This window comes from Marasmius oreades, chromosome 7, assembly GCF_018924745.1.
Source record: "Marasmius oreades isolate 03SP1 chromosome 7, whole genome shotgun sequence".
Taxonomy (NCBI): Eukaryota; Fungi; Basidiomycota; class Agaricomycetes; order Agaricales; family Marasmiaceae; genus Marasmius; species Marasmius oreades.
In genome coordinates, this window is record NC_057329.1 from 363233 (window position 1) to 379125 (window position 15893).

The 15893-nt window shown below is 47.2% G+C and overlaps 7 protein-coding genes across 7 annotated transcripts; all 7 read right to left on the minus strand.

The window, feature by feature from the left end:
* Window positions 1-280: 280 nt before the first annotated feature.
* On the minus strand, window positions 281-1115 carry E1B28_010808 (uncharacterized protein; the record flags this gene model as incomplete). Its single annotated transcript, XM_043155787.1, has 7 exons — window positions 281-381; window positions 441-467; window positions 519-566; window positions 626-664; window positions 722-826; window positions 879-1010; window positions 1067-1115. 7 exons carry the CDS (start codon window positions 1113-1115, stop codon window positions 281-283), a joined length of 501 nt encoding a protein of 166 aa, XP_043005569.1.
* A 934-nt stretch (window positions 1116-2049) lies between these two features.
* Window positions 2050-2541, minus strand: E1B28_010809 (uncharacterized protein; the record flags this gene model as incomplete). Its single annotated transcript, XM_043155788.1, has 3 exons — window positions 2050-2087; window positions 2141-2354; window positions 2416-2541. 3 exons carry the CDS (start codon window positions 2539-2541, stop codon window positions 2050-2052), a joined length of 378 nt encoding a protein of 125 aa, XP_043005570.1.
* Window positions 2542-3190: 649 nt separating this feature from the next.
* Window positions 3191-3615, minus strand: E1B28_010810 (uncharacterized protein; the record flags this gene model as incomplete). Its single annotated transcript, XM_043155789.1, has 3 exons — window positions 3191-3201; window positions 3381-3456; window positions 3502-3615. 3 exons carry the CDS (start codon window positions 3613-3615, stop codon window positions 3191-3193), a joined length of 201 nt encoding a protein of 66 aa, XP_043005571.1.
* Window positions 3616-3724: 109 nt separating this feature from the next.
* On the minus strand, window positions 3725-4403 carry E1B28_010811 (uncharacterized protein; the record flags this gene model as incomplete). The annotated part of the gene is made up of 3 exons (XM_043155790.1): window positions 3725-3787; window positions 3857-4164; window positions 4340-4403. The coding sequence occupies 3 exons, from the start codon at window positions 4401-4403 to the stop codon at window positions 3725-3727; spliced, it is 435 nt and encodes a 144-aa protein (XP_043005572.1).
* An 896-nt stretch (window positions 4404-5299) lies between these two features.
* E1B28_010812 (uncharacterized protein) lies at window positions 5300-6540 on the minus strand (the record flags this gene model as incomplete). The annotated part of the gene is made up of 4 exons (XM_043155791.1): window positions 5300-5383; window positions 5445-6203; window positions 6264-6445; window positions 6525-6540. The coding sequence occupies 4 exons, from the start codon at window positions 6538-6540 to the stop codon at window positions 5300-5302; spliced, it is 1041 nt and encodes a 346-aa protein (XP_043005573.1).
* A 1283-nt stretch (window positions 6541-7823) lies between these two features.
* E1B28_010813 (uncharacterized protein) lies at window positions 7824-10031 on the minus strand (the record flags this gene model as incomplete). The annotated part of the gene is made up of 11 exons (XM_043155792.1): window positions 7824-7978; window positions 8033-8170; window positions 8230-8346; window positions 8404-8631; window positions 8684-9008; window positions 9068-9154; window positions 9210-9380; window positions 9446-9524; window positions 9581-9678; window positions 9728-9846; window positions 9908-10031. 11 exons carry the CDS (start codon window positions 10029-10031, stop codon window positions 7824-7826), a joined length of 1641 nt encoding a protein of 546 aa, XP_043005574.1.
* Window positions 10032-10936: 905 nt separating this feature from the next.
* E1B28_010814 (uncharacterized protein) lies at window positions 10937-11437 on the minus strand (the record flags this gene model as incomplete). Its single annotated transcript, XM_043155793.1, has 4 exons — window positions 10937-10950; window positions 11001-11095; window positions 11155-11250; window positions 11322-11437. The coding sequence occupies 4 exons, from the start codon at window positions 11435-11437 to the stop codon at window positions 10937-10939; spliced, it is 321 nt and encodes a 106-aa protein (XP_043005575.1).
* Between the last annotated feature and the right edge of the window lie 4456 nt (window positions 11438-15893).

Here is a 15893-nt window from a genome sequence, read left to right on the forward strand (position 1 = left end):
TTGAAAACTCCGACATTTCGAAACAATCTTGTATTCTGTTAGGGACAGAAGGTAATTCTTCATGTCCATTTTGTGTGAACCGGACCTGTGACAATGTTTGGTATGTAGCTGAACGTTCCCAGACTGTTTGGCGAATATGGAGAACAATACGACTGGTTATAAGAGAATGTATAATACGTGCAAATCTGTTTATCAGTTAGAGATGTTTCCAGAGACTGGGGAGAATTTTCAACATACGACACCAAGAGAAAGGTGAAGTCATACTAAAGGCATGAACAAGTCAGTTGTTATCTTCATAATCAACAGGTATACTACCACTGGGGGGCTGCCAGGCACTTACTGGAAGAATGAGATCACACATCATATTTGCCAGTGAAGTTGCTGAGGGGTGGGGCTGATGGTCAGTGAAACAATATACAACTCAGAGTGGGACACCTCACATAACATGAACACATAGTAGGCAACACCTAGCTCTGAGTCAGTTCAGATCCATAGGCACAGGCAAGAAGGATTCCTACCATCTTGATATATAGTCTTGAGGAGGTCTGACCTGCTACATTCACGATCTAGAGGGAGAACAGTATTATGCTAAGACTTGTACTATTGGTGCAAGGGGCCAACACACATGTCTGAAAACCAGGTATAAGAATCATCACAAATGTACCTAGAATCAATGCATCAGGACCTTGGTCTTTCAGGGAAAAATAGGTAAATAACTCACCAGTGTCATATACTAACCACAATGCCCACAATGGCACCATCAATGAGGATGAGCTACTAATAGTGAGTAAGCATCCAATTGAAGGAGCAGATGGAGAAAGTGCAACTAGTAGAAGTGGTTTAGTTTCTACACAATGGCAAAGAAGCAAAGACCTAACGTTTCCCAGGTCTCAAGAACTCTGCTAACACAACATAGCAAGGCACCCAACAGCCAAGGAAGAATATGATAGATCCTACAGCAACTGGAATACTCCTGTTCCAGACTGCCCAGACACGAAGTGTTAGAATGACTGGAAAAAAGAAAGTATTTAAATGGCAAAAGATCAAAAAGCATAGCATGGCGCACATTGGGACAGGGTGATACCAACAATGTAAGACCCTACATGAACAATCATCTTAGACCTATTGGACAATAGTGCAGTATAGGAAGGACATACATGTAATAAGGTTGGAATTCAAGTTGCAAAAATGTGCACTCAAATGTGCTCCAAAACGTTCTGTATACAGTGGTCACCACTTAAAATGGACCCAAAAAACACTGGCAGACCCACGTTCAAGAACCAATCCCACAGTGTCAATAAATGGGAGATAACGTTGTATGATGTATACAACAGTCAAGAATGACCATTTCCTCATCCAAATATGCTCGATCTCAACATCAAGCTTGATGATGACATCGTAGGCTAGAAGCATAGGACTGACAACTGTGAGATTGAGGCCTATTCAGGTGCCACCAGGTTATCACAGACTGAACACAAACCATCCATGTACTAAAGCAAATCAAAGTTAACCCCATGATTTAAAACCCCATTGTAGAACCCACCGTGACTATGTGCTGACGTTCCAAGGCTAAAAACATTGGAGTACCTGTCTGGGAGTCAACCATTGCTGCAAAGGGAGGACAGACAGGAAACCGATGACCTTTGAAGAAGGAGATCAGTATAGTATTTATTGTAAAACGGACTCTGCCCACCACCATACCGGTTAACCAATCGTCAAACGTCGGTGGAATGTCCATCCTGAATATCAGTCAGTTCATGACAGATTCTGAATGGAATTGTTGACAGCTGGATCTATACTTCTGACAAGAAGCTTGGAATAAAATATACAAGTGATTGTGTAGCTCTTGAGTAATGAGTCTTTGCTGCGCCGTACATATCGTAGTCATGCATATTGACCGAACTGTGTTGTAGCAAGGCTGGACAAATGACTCGAAGTTAGCAACCATGACCGCTGTCTATTTCACTCAGACATGTATATTCCGCGCCACATCCACGTAGATGGTTTAATACTAGCACCCATGACTCCATTCCAGTCATCCGAACCGTGTCAAGTTCTGGGCTTCCCGATATGATATGTGCAGGCATCTGGTGGAAGCGAATTCCGATGAGTCGGGCTCAAGAGTTGACTGTGTTCGTACAGAAGCACACACTAGGTATCCGTCTAAAGTCCAACCCGTTCATCTCGGCACATTCCTCTTCGAAAATTGACTCCGTAAACTTATCGATGGGCATTACCGCGACGGCAGTAAGCCAGAGGGCCCACTCAACACCTTGGATTGCTTTCTTTCGAAATACAGGGATAGCAAAAAACAGAGGCCAACCGGATGCAAGACAAGGAGTCGAAGAGAAAAACTGAAAGTAGTCCGTGGAGATTTAGGTCGAGACAGAAATATGAATATGAAACTCACCACACCCTAGCGTCAAGTCTTGAAAATAGTATTACATCGATGCTAATGAGCGTTCCACGGAATCTTCGCGAGCTTCTCCATCTCCCTTGCCTGTTCCTTAGACGAAGCTCTCCTGTCATCTGTAGTGACATTATGCGATTATATCACTGCATAGTAAATATTATTCTCGGTACTCCAAACCAGTCCCAACTTGGCTCTTGGCCAACCAATCCGCGCCTGCGACTTCGACGCCAATGCTACGGCGGTTCTTCTACTAACAGGGTTCCCTCTGCCCGTAACTCAAGCGTAACAATCGTGCTCGTCAAGGTCTTGCTCCTTGATAGAATAGGAGAGCATGACATCCTCCACTCAGTGTACGTATTTGGGGGACTGAACTCTCAATGGCCTTCGCAATCTTCTCGGACTTCATCTACAAAAATTTGGAGATTGAGTTATTGGGAATCCGTGTCCTAAAGATTACTCTCCGAAGATTCACCATCTCTCGTTCGTCCGATATCGTCCGTTACCTCTATCCTGACGCTCTTCTTCTGTAAGGATTTGTCAGTCATCGCTAGCTATCGTAGTCGAACATTGGATAATTACTCCAGGAGGAAAAAGTCGTGTCTGGTCGTCGACCGCGCGCGGCGAGACGGTAACCTCCCATAATGCACATTGCATACCCTCCGGGTGGTCCCAAAAGTATCGACCACCAACGTTCACGTGACTTACGTCCCACCAAGAGGTTTCGGAGAATCACCAGTGCGATATCCGAGCCTCAGCGTTCAACGCCCGCAGCGAACTTTAGTTTTCAGCTAAAAGGGGGAAAGGAAAGTCAATGAAGTGTCGAAACAACGAATAGTTGTAAGATCGAAAGGAGATGCGAGCATTTCAGAAATGAGTCGTAGATACCCACACTGAGTGGGTCAGAGACACGGAAAGATATAAAGCTCGCAACATAGAATAGAGGGCAGGTACTAGAAAGGGGGCTCACTGAACATTTCCAGGTTGGCTCGGCATGTTTCAAGCTTTATACGGGCATTTCTCGATAAGGACTGGAGTAATGGAAGCTACATCATTCAACAACTGTATCCTGTCTGTAAACGGATACTCACTTGACTCGAGCCGAGGTGTGAGCCCTCTAAAAGAGCTCTCCAATCCAACCAACGCGCAAAGGCTCCTCCAACGGTGAAGTGGTCAAGCCTACAACCCGCCTCTGAGTCATTCATAGAGGCCAGAAGAACAGAGCGAAGATGCAGTCGGTAATAAATTGAGGTCTTCAGCACACCCGTGAGCTACAGGCAGAGAGTGAGGCCCAGGAGGAGGTAAGAACGAAGATCATTTGGAGATCATCTTGTATACAAAACGATAGTCGACCCGATGAAAGAGGTACGAAGGATACTATATTACGCAAATCTTGAGCTAATGACTTCCAGAACCGAAAACCGAGAATCGAAATATGGAACTCACCAATTCTCCCCACACCGATATCCAACTAGGATTCAGCCGAGTCTTCATAACCCTCTTCATCTCCTCCGCCTGCTCCTTCGACGGTGCCCCGCTCTTCACAGAAGCACTCTCCGCCAAAATCATTGGGCGTGGTCCCCAAAGCGCTGCTACGGCTCCCCCACACAGCACAGAGCCCATGAGCCTTGAGTTCTTCATTGAAACCAGATGCCCGAGCAAAATGTATTCCTCAGAGCGCGCTGACTCGAGAGACTTTTGCTTAAAGAATTCTTCCCAACGGTCTTCTTCGTCTTCTGTTTCTGAGGTTTCTTCTACGGCGATTTTTGAGCATTAGAATCAATTGTCGTTTCGTGAAACTCATCCGATGAACGACTCACCGAAGGTCCACGGTCAGGTTCGACACCTTTTTCGAAAATCTGTTCCAATCTGATCCACTATTTTCAGTTTTCTTCTGCTCCCAATAGAACTTATCGCTGAAGAACGTACCGTAGTCTCTAGCTAGGCCAATTTCCTTTTTTTGGGGTCGCCATTCGTCGTGTTTTTTTTGCATTTTTTGTTCAACGGTTGAGATTCAAGTTAAAATTCTGACGAACGGGAAGAACGGCGAGGAAAGGTATGGCGTACTAGTCACCATGGGAGATAGCGATGGTCATGGTTCAAGGTGAAGGAGGCCTTTGCAGACGTGCCGTGGTGGCATGTACATCCCGTAGTATACGCCACTCGTATTCACTTACTACCCACGTATAGTATGTACACCTTTTGTAATTCTTTAAACTGCCAGTAGTGGTACAAGACTTCGAGAAAATCTGAACTATCGAACAAGTAGTAACAGAAAAGAAAAGAAAAAAGGTCAGGAGATACAGCGTGATAGTATGCGGCGTGTTTATAACTACAGATAAGGGAAATAATCGAATAAGAATATCAAATAACGAATGGTAAAACCCCCCCGAGGAGTAAAGTTAAAGGCGTCAGCACAGAGCGAGGAAACCCGTAGACCCGCCATGTAAGTACGTATCAAAACGAACCCAAATGGTAAGAAGAATTAACAAGGGGAAAGCACTGCGTATCGCAATACGCGATACTCAGTAGCAACATAATTTTTCTTCGAAACCACGGGGGAGGAGTGAGGCTGTCCGACCAGCGAGAGGGAGAAAGGAGGAGGGCTAAACGAATCATGAGCTGGCATGGAATGGGGGTGGCACAAAAAGGTTCCGATCAACGTGTTTTGGGAGGTCTGAGCCTCTGAGGTGTGGTGGATAGTTCTGATACGGATACTTTGAGTTTTCGTGAAGCTTGGAGATCGTTGTCCGCGGAAAGACGGCACCTTTTGCGCTGATTTGAGGGGGGAACGGAAGAAGGCATTCGGGGTGTCGAGAGCTTGGGAGATAGTCCATCAACGAACGCAGATAAACTTCATATCTTAGCACTCGAACAATCGCGTCTTCTTCAAGAGTCAAAATTGCATTTCCCCTTTTCACAGTGATACTTGAGTCCATTAGGGTTCAGGTAGGCTTTCGTACATCCAGTGGTCTATTTGAACAGTGGGAAGAGTGAGGCTTGGGTATTTAGTGAATGATATCAGATGACTTACAGGACATTGATACATTTTCTCCCTATCGCCTGAGCTTGGTCCTCGCTTTCGGGATCCCGTACCAGCAGCAGCAGCAATAATTGTTGATGTTGTATGATGAGGGCTTGAGATCTGTTTAATCCGTGCTCTGGATGGTGAAGAACATGCTCTCTTCGACTCGTAGTGGCGTCTCCCATGTCTTAAGAGATCATAATGATTCGGTGTTAATGGTATAGGCGCTATGAGGGGTACGGAAGAATTCGATCGAGCCGGTGATGTAGGTGGAACGTGTAAATTGGGCGCAACAGCGGTTGCTTTGGGAACACGCGGCGGAGGTGAGGCGAGTGGTGCAGGCGCCCATGTCGGCAGCGATAAAGATGAGGGGGACGTCATAGGAGAAGACACTGATGACGATGAGAGGGATGCAGACGAAATCGTAGGTGAAGGTGACGGTGAAGGTGATGAAGGCTGGGACTCGTCCTCATGATATCCACAAAATGTAAACGGGTCCGTGTAACCATTGTCAGCGAACTCGAATTCCTCCTCAAACTCGTGGTCAGCATCGAACGGTGAGCAGCAGCTCTCCCGATGCCGTTGGTACGGGTGCTGGTGCTGGAGTGGTGAGAGTAACCGTCCAACGTTTGAAACACCGATAGGCTGGTACAAGTACCGTTTCTTTCCGTTCTTGTCTTTTGTGAGGACGAAATGGGCGTCTTCAATATGTTCTAGTAGCTCATGGAAGCCTGATAGCCTGATATCGCAACAGAAGAAGCTCGAGCACTGCGCGTGTGATGAGTCCAACTACAAGTTCAACAATCAAAAAGCAACAGGCGAACGCACATAATCCTTCTCGAGCAAAGCCACTCTATTCATATCCCGAATCTTATAATCCTCTTGCAAGCCCTTATGAAGCGGCATGCCAATGAAATCCCAAGGCGAATTTGGTTTGGAGAAGGGCAAATTGAGGGAAGCGGGCGTAAGATGGTCCATTATAAGATCGGAATCACGATGAATCACCCAGACTGTCGATCAGTGAAAGAATGTATGGAAGAAACGAAAACATGAGGTAGCTGATCAAGTAGCGATAAGATTTGTACGTACTTTGGCCGCAAACCATACATGTTTTAGGGGGCCGAAATCCTTCCTCCAGCTCGATGTGAGTGAGGGGACTGTTCAACCATGGGCCTTGAGTATCTGAGACCTTAGAAGGAAAGTTAGGTCCCTCATTCGATCGAGAAACCAAATTCCCCTTCCAGTACTAGGGCTAGTAATAATAGGCCAGACAACGGTCCCGGGCACGGAGGCACGAGGCAGGTACTGTCATACTTGAGAATTCTAGAATCTGTGGGGCGTTCTGACTAGAAATGAACGTTGAAAGGAACATGCTTGAGGGATTCTTGAATGGATTAAAGAACTTCGATGGCCGAATTACTTGGAAACCTGGGTCCTGGGACGGACACCTTACCACTCATCGATAACATCGTGGACAAAACTTTACTCACAAGATCAACATCTCATGCTATTCGTTGGGATGCTCTATTCCTGGCCGTGTGTTTAAAGATCGCGAAGTGAAAACGAGATTAGTGATGTGGAGGTCGGATGATGGACGTAGTAAAACGTGTACAAAGAGTCGTGACTCGGAAATACCGCGGTTCTCCTTCAACGTCCAAGCACTTCAATTCACCGCAACCAAGGATTCCCTGATTTCCGACCCTTCCAATGCTTGCGCGTGCGACGATGGGATTAAAGCTCAGGATTTCGGTGCAGAATGTGTAGCTAGGGTATATATGGATTGGGGCTTTACATGAAGGACGCCACTGAAAAGATAGAACGACCGACCGCCTACAATTCCGATAGAACCTCTTACACGTCAAGTTCTATCCCGGACCCCCGCCTACAAGAAAAGTGAATGCAATAGGATTTTGATCAATTTCGGTACTAGTGACCGTTATGTTTTGATTGTTCAGCTCAAAGAACCTGCTTTTCATAGTAGGTGTATTGTGGCCAAAAAGGTCCTGGAAAAGAGAATAAAGTCGGTCAGATTATAGATATGAGGTGTAACAACGAAATAGAACTGACGCTTTCAAGTTAGGCCTATTTCCATCGTAGCCTGTAGGCTATAAGGGCTCGCCATACACACTGGCGTACAACAGGACGGTGACTGAAGTTGGCCCCACGGGATCGCTGTGGAGGAGTTGGGCAGAGCAGAGCAGAGTCATCAACGATGATGGGATTGAACGGGATATCGGTGCTAAATAATGAGTAGCTAAATAATGAGTAGCTAGGGTATCTGTAGTGTATATGGATTGGGTTTTACATGAAGACGTACACCAGCCTGAAAAATAGAACCTCCAGCGACAACCTCTGGTTGGTACACGTCAATTTATTCCGGACCCCCGTCTACAGGAGACGTTTTTTATGAAGGAATGTTATGGGATTTTGATTGATAAAGTCAATTTGTTTCTTTCGGTAGGTGTCAGGAATGACCGTTGTGTTTTGACTATTCAGCTGCAAAAGAACCTGCTTTTCATATGTGTATTGTGGCCACGAAAGTCCTGTAAAAGAGAATATTCAGTCCGATAAAGATGTATGAACGAAATAGGACTGACGCGTTAGGCCTTTTCCATCGTTAGGGTCCAGGCTAGTCGCGAACGAAACCCAATAATCAATCATGATGCGACTCATTTGTACGTCAGAAGGGTTTGTGACATCCCCGAAGATGAAGGGAACTTCAGAGGCATGTGCAACTAGTAAATTGAGATTTGATTAAGACACTACGTCGGTCAACAGACTGCAATTGCCTCACCTCCAAGTGCACTTGGCGGCTGTGGTTGAGTGAATAGATACCCATAAGTTTTTACCCCAGCATTTGCCAGTGTCTGTTGCCATATACGTCGTTGCGATTCAAAGATTGAATCTCCCACTGTCATAGAGCGAGGGTCAGTTATTCCCGACCGATGATAACGAAAAGAATACTGACTCAGAGCGGCCGTTCTCTTATAACCTTGAGGTAGGCCAAATGTCTCATTGCCAGTGTTGAAGGGCGATCCCAATGTTGGATCATCGGGGTAGAGTCCGAGTAACTGCTCGATTGCGTGGTTGAGAGTTTGCGGGCTAACATCTGATGGGGTTAAAACCGTTCGTATCAATTCTCGCAGGCTTTCGTCCCCGTAATCCATGTTTGGATATCCGGCCGCGAAAACAGTTCCTGTATAATGACGAATAAGAGCACATCGTCATGGTAGCGAGCAGGCTCGTACCCTCGTCTAGATTAGTCCCAGCAATGACTGGAAGCCGTGCAAATCTTCCCGCTTTGAGAAGTCGGGAGGGCCGGTCGGGTAAGGACCCACCAGGTCCGTCGAGAGTGGGAACAAATCCAGTAGTCGTCGTGACGTTGCCAACCGCTATGATCACACCCTTCAAAATGGACGAGGAATTGGCAGTCTTCAAGCAATCGAAAGTACTAGCACCCGAATTTGCGATGGAAGCACATTCCGGCACCCCACTCACAAAGTTCGCCCATCCAACGTCGCGATGGGTCGGAGCATGTTCGAAGCCTGACGCAGCAGAACCTGATTCAAAGATCTGTTTTCGTGACTCCGTCAACCATAGAGATGAACACCGCCATTAATGTCGCGACTTACAGCTGCTCTTGCCACGTCCGAGAAGCGAGGATTCAAGAATTGAATTGCTGTCATGATTGCCCCTGCACTTTCTCCGAACACGGTTACCTTGCAAAAGCCGTTCGTCACTTTCACCCATGGTCTAAAATGGGAAGCGACCTACCTTAGACTTATCTCCTCCAAAAAATTCAATATTCTCCTGTACCCATTCCAATGCAGCGAGTTGGTCTTTCAGACCGAGATTAAGAGCACACTCGCGTTCTGCTTCTGCACCCTGGGGGAAACCCAAGGGACCTAGCCGATAGTTGAAGCTTACAACTATGAGAGGAGTTTGCTGTTGGCAACCTTGTTGAGCACATGCTCGGCACAGTAGCTCTTGCTGCCAAGGGGACAACATACCCGAGAAACACTTTGTGCAACAATTGCACTAGCGTTGTATTGATTTGTCGCGCCGCGCCAGAACCCACCTCCGTGCGTCCTTGGGAGGGACTGTAAGCGAAACCCATACCGAAAAAAATCAGGGGCGCGGCTTACCAGGCAAGTACAGGAAGTTTCACATCCTTTGGAATGCCTGAAGGGCGGAATACATTGATAGTCAAGCAATCCTCTGACATTTCCGCGGGAGAAGGCCCCTTCAAAGCCAAGTTAGGTGGTGAGGGTAGATCGATTGAGGTGACTTACCGGCTGTAAACAGAACCGGCTGAAGTTACTCGCGTCGAAAGTCGCGCTACTGAGCCTAGTTTTCAACACGGGTGGCGTTAGGCGAAGCCTTCCTAATGGAGGCTCTGCGTACGGTATGCCTGAAGTTCATTCATCAGTCTCTTACTTATAATAATACGCCAGACGCAAGTGGATACGTACCGCCAAAGAAATCTTGCTTGAGCAAAGAGACATCCCTTCCTACCACAGTCGTTTTACCTAGACGGACGGTAGGAGCAGCAGCAGTCACCCCAGAAGCAAGAGTTAGTAAAAGAGAGAGATGCATAAGTCAGAGGAAAAGAGCTCACCGGTGATTTTATTATAGGGTTTAAATCCTTCTATGGACCCCGTAGGATACCGAAGGACCCGACGTGCTGTAACAGACGTGCTGTACAACACAACATGTTCCCGATCCTTCACACGCACACACACTATCGCTTAAGTACTCCCTGGTGCCGAGGTTCTATAGTACGACCGTCAACCACTCCGTAATTGTTACATGGCGGGTGCTGCATGGGCACAGTCAGACACCATCCTTCATGGTCGAGTGAAATACGACGTACCAGCAATTTAGGATTGAGTGAATCGAGCCGCCAGTTTGGTGTACAAGATGATATCATCATGGGCAGAGACGACTAAGTTCCCATCTTGTACGTTAGTCGCCCACACCAGGCATCAGGTGCGTAACCGACACACGGGCACGTCTTAACGGATACAGTAGATCTTGCCGTGAAGCACGAGATCACCGTTGTAATTAACCCCCTAGATCCAAATTCTACACGATTATCAGTGACGACTGAGTTTTCAAGGGCCGTAAGGGTTCTAGCGTGCCAACACTCCAGCAGAAAAATTTCCATTCGGGGTCTGGTGATCAGAGGAACGTTGAGGCTAGCGTTTGTCATCCGCCCTATCCGCCACGAACATGTTCTTGCATAGAAATCTTTGAGGTTTCAACGGTATCGCCCGTTGTGTTGACCAGAAGAATGACTCGAGGTTGTATGTTAACGTTTTCACAATGTTCCAGACAAGATTATCTGACATGAATTCTTGCATGAGTCAGCTGCGCGTGCCAGTGAGAGATCTTAGAAAACAAAAACAACGTACAGGTATAAAGGGATAGTCATGCCCTAGTAGGTCCCAGTAAGTTTTCCCTCTGACAGCCAAAGACATCGCAAACGTAGGAGTATCTCATTAGAAATTGCTGACTATTGAGCGTGTTGAGGTGATGAAAGGGGGAGGACAAGGTGTGGTTTACTTGAATAATGTTCCGTTGACCGCGCATTGCGAGCAAGTTGGTGGCGCAAAGCATTCGAAACCATTACTGAGGCCTGAGGCCTGAGGCGTAACACACTTGCGAGGAAGAAGCTGTCAGCATCGTAAAAACTATAGAGCGGATCCAAAAAACCTACACACGGGTCTTGTCGAAGATCTCTCCAGTTAACTTGTTCCATCGATCGAGGGCTTCAAGCTTCAAAGCTTCACCGGTCACCGGTCGCCAGGTCGCACTGTCGAGAATCCTCAAGAGTCAATACAAATTCCTTCAAGAGTTTCATGTCGAGCTTCTCCTTGTACGGACCCTGGATGTTCCCAATTGCTTTCTGCATGGTCGTACCGGTTATATCGACAGTCGTTTGCGAGCTCTTTTCTTCGCTCGTAATGATCAAGGACGTTCAGGATGGAGTTTCCAACCATTGTGAAGTCAACGAGTGAGCGCTGTCAATGAAGCTGTGGCCTTCAAGTAGGTAATCTGAATAGATTTCCTTTGGCCAGGTGTTCCGTGGGGGACCTCTACACTCATTTTGCCACAATAACGAGTTGGTGTGGTGGATGGACCGTGGTGGTAGCGGAAGTACGGCGTATGCCGGAGTTTTCAAACTCTTCTGGGAATATTTTATGTAATCGCCGAATTTCAATGCCTCCTTCAACCCGTATCACTGGGCGAATTTATTTCGAAAGGAAGCAATCCTTAATGCTGTCCCGGTATGATGTTAGGTATAATGTTACGAGTTCTCGGGGAAGGAGGGAAGGGCCCAACCCGCCCACGTTTAGACGATGGAAAATGGTTTGACTTTCGGCGGATTTCTGGTGCTAGGGTTTTTGGGAGCAATCTTCCCTCCGTTTGAGGGTCTCAAAACCCAAACATATAGCCATGCACGTTGACCGAACTATGTTGGAGCAAGCTTAAGGCTGGAACCTGGATATATATGAATCCAAGTTAGCAACCACGCCTACCCTGTCCTTTTCATATTGAACTGTACGTACCTACACCACATGCACATCGTTTACAGATGGTTTTAACAACAACCCAAAGTTCTAGCCGTCCATCGCTCACCAGTTTCATACCGTGTCAAGTTCTCGGCTTCCTGATATGATATCTGGGGGCATCTGGTGGAAGCGAATACCAACGAGTCAAGTTGTTCGAGAGTTGACTCTGTTCGTACCATATTGGAACAAAGACAAGAGCCTACCTCAGCACATTTCTATCCGCTTCTCGTCAGAAGCAGAGAACGACAAGAGGCCGCAACGCGATCAACTTTATTCGCTCCCAGTCTTCTTCCCGAGAACACAAGCCAATCTAATCGAGCGACATCCGCTAACAGACTGGCCACCCATGGACAGAATTGCCATTTAACCGAGTTGAAAGTAGCAATCAGACAACAGCACCGTAGTAATCATAGATCGTTCAAGTTCATGACCACCACTGAAGTCGATTTGAGTTGCTGGCGATGTTACGTTGTGCCATGACCTGTAAAATAGGAACAAGCCTGGACTCGTAGGAAGGCAGTTGGTAATTTACCTGTATGTGCTGTGTGAGGACGGGCATTTTGAGCCTGATAGCGAGTCTGTAAACTCACAAAACGTCGCCATCAGGAACACGAACATAGTACGGATCGCTCCGGAGCATAAAACGACAGTCATCCTTCGTGTGTTGAATAATGACCAGTAGTTTCCTGTGTAGCGTTCATTGATATGCCCTCAAATGAGAACAGACATCGCAAGGACCACTAGGACATATGCTTCCGGGATTCCCAAGTCGGACTAGCGGAATTGAAAGCCGACAACAAGCGTGAACCGCAACGCCAGCTGGTGGGAATAATGTAGGATTCCATAGCTTGAATTCTTCTATTATGGGATTGACGGCATCGAGTACATACAGAATCCGGGGCTAAAAAACGGTATCATGTTCCAGTTGCGGGCCTATCGTTTCCTGGTGTTGCAGGATCAATCTCAAGGACTCGGAAGCCCCACGATGAGCATACTGATGCATATTCGCAACACTCCGTCTTTTCTTGTCCCCAAGATCTTTTGAAGTTCTGTTTCTGGTCGCGTTCCATTCGGTTTTTAGCACGCGAAGCTGGCCGGACCATTCCAGCAGAAGATCATCGATCTGGATCGTGGCGGGGTTCTGGTGGTCAGAGGGACAACGGAGATCGTCTAACATGATTGCGAGTTCGTCTTTCGTCCACCACTTCCGCCACTCTTCTTTCCTTGCGCCTTTGTATTGAGGAAGTTTGAACAGGATCACCCATACTGTTACCCTGACTCGAGCTCGTCCGTAGGGCAATTCCGGTGGACAAAGCCTTCGTATCTCCGAAGAGTTACCCGGAGAGTTTCGGACATGAATTCTTTAGTACCCTGCTTAGAGATCAACAACTGCTGCACGACTTTAGGATCTTGGAATACGACGTACGGCTACAAACGGATAGCCATGCTCCTGACCCCAAAAAGTCCTCCCTCTGGTGGCCAACATCGCAGGCTTAGGAATGTTCTTCAGAAACTGCTGAGGACTTAATGAAGGAGATCTTACCGGCACCCAGTTGAGGTCGATGCCTGTTTGAAAGATCGTGATTAATATAGGGGGAAGGCAAGGAGTAATTTGCCGCGGTGCCCGACGTTCCGTCCTCACGTGAGCATCTCAACTCGACTGCACCATCATTCGACTCGGAAGACTTTGCATGCAGCGTGAACTGTCGATAAGTCATTTTGGACTCACTGAACAGAATCGCTTCGGAAATCCTACCACAATAATTTCTGCTCACGCCGCCTACATCATTCTACACGGCCGGCGAGCCAGTGCATAGATGGTGAGTACATTGTCATCCATCGAGACCTCGACGGATACGGCGTGGTGTGAACACTGAATAAGATATTTCCAGACGAAACCGAAGGGCTTGCTTCGTAGTCAGCAGAAGCTTGCCACCCTCCGAGTCTGCGACTTTACACTCAGAACCCTTCAATCACGCCGCAAGCTCAACCCTACCCTCTTCTTTCCTCTTCAACTCTGAGAACGTAGGGATTATATGCGGGTTAGCGTTAGTACACATTTGAATTTCTGCGGGGGAATTTGAGTAGTTGAGGTGAACGTTCACGTTCGGTGAGTCGTCTTTTCTCTTTCCATCTTATCTTTTCACTGACAGCGTAAAGAAAGGCGGCGCATCGAATCCGTAACTGCACTCAAACGGCCGGTGCCGCTCATCGAATCGCGCCGCTGAAGATGGATGGGGGGTGGTCTTGAAAGAAAGTGCGCGTCCACTTCGTCCACAAACTGACACACTCAAGTACGCGGTACCTCTTTCTCAACACACACCTTGCGTTTTTGTCCATATCTCTTATGAATCGCCTGGTCATTTACATTTTTCCCGACTTTCGTCGCTGGCCAGCTCAGCCTGGTGCCTTCGAAACCGAGACGTACAATGTCAAGAGAAGAGTGGCTATGGGTGGACATGACTGGACCAACGTTGGGTTGCGGACAAAAAGGAGCAGATGGAGAAAGTAGTAGATGGGTGGTCGTTGCTTTTTGACTCTGGGCGATCTGAGGTGGGGCGTATCACGGGAAGTCATAACGGGGATCATCAACCAACGCGACCCAACTTCCGAGATGGAACCTCTCATCTGCTCATATCAGTCGGTGAGTCGTTGCTCGGCGTTCCAAGCTTGTGGTTACTTCGCGAATTAGTTGTACATGCTTTGCTTGGTTAGCAAGACCGCTATCATGCTGGATGATAAGTTATACTGGGTACTGACGCGTCGCTTTCAGGATGGTTGCCATACTATAAGGAGCGGACCAAGTACGAAGAAGGTGGAATAACACGGCCAATGTAGCTGGAAAACTCAGCGAAAGAAGATGCACAAGGTTGGAAGGCCATCACTCAGATCTTCAGACGCGAGAGTATGTAAACGAGATCAAGGGTATAAGCTCAGGAATCGGAGATATGGGCCTATGGCAGTAGCCAGGTGGGAGACTTAGCCTGACGAAGAGCGTGGCGATCATCTTTTATCTGTGAGTATCTTCCGCGATCTGCATCACACAGCTGACTATCTTTCTCCAACAGGTACTGAAGAATACATATCCCAAGATCTCCTGTAGGCCATGCACAACCCCACACCATATCTGCAGTCCCCTGTGGACGACATACTTCATTCATTCTGCTGGGTAATACTATGGGTGGTACTGTTTAATCACCACAGAAACGACGCAGTATCAGTTGAGGAAGGTGACTGGCAGAAGGTGTGGACGAGAGAGACCATGGCGAGGTTGAATATCATCACAGCTCCGCGATTCCCGAAACACCTAGCCCGGCCACAACCCAGATGTGGAAGACCCTTGATTGGTTTTGTAAAATTGGCGCTCTGTAAGCAAATGGTCAAAGGCGAAGAGGCGTGGCACCCATCGGGGGACAAGAAGAAGGGTTACTTTGTTGCGTGCTTCGCTGTTTGCTTACCGTGGCATTTGTGAATCGCTGGGAGCGATCAAAATCCCGAGGAGCTTAAACCACTCTGATCACCCGGTATAATTTGTTTTATTCCGATATGCATAGTATATAATATGCATATCATTAATCGTAAAAGAACACTACCTGCCAATTACTACTTCTAAACATCTCTTTCGAGCATAAGGATCATTTCGAAAAGATTCTATACTTGCAGGACGAGTCTTAATAAAGAGAAGTCCAGGACCTATCTGTTCGGCGACACATCGAGGTATGTTACTGTCTGCAATAATACCGCCGTCCAAATCATGACTTCAAAGGTATGACTCGCTTTGAACCCACACGGTGTACACCGGCAACCCTTGCCCTTGCGGAGGAACCCATACAACTCAGCAGAGAGCTCTGTAGTACCGTTATATGAGAGAAGGGACTGAATA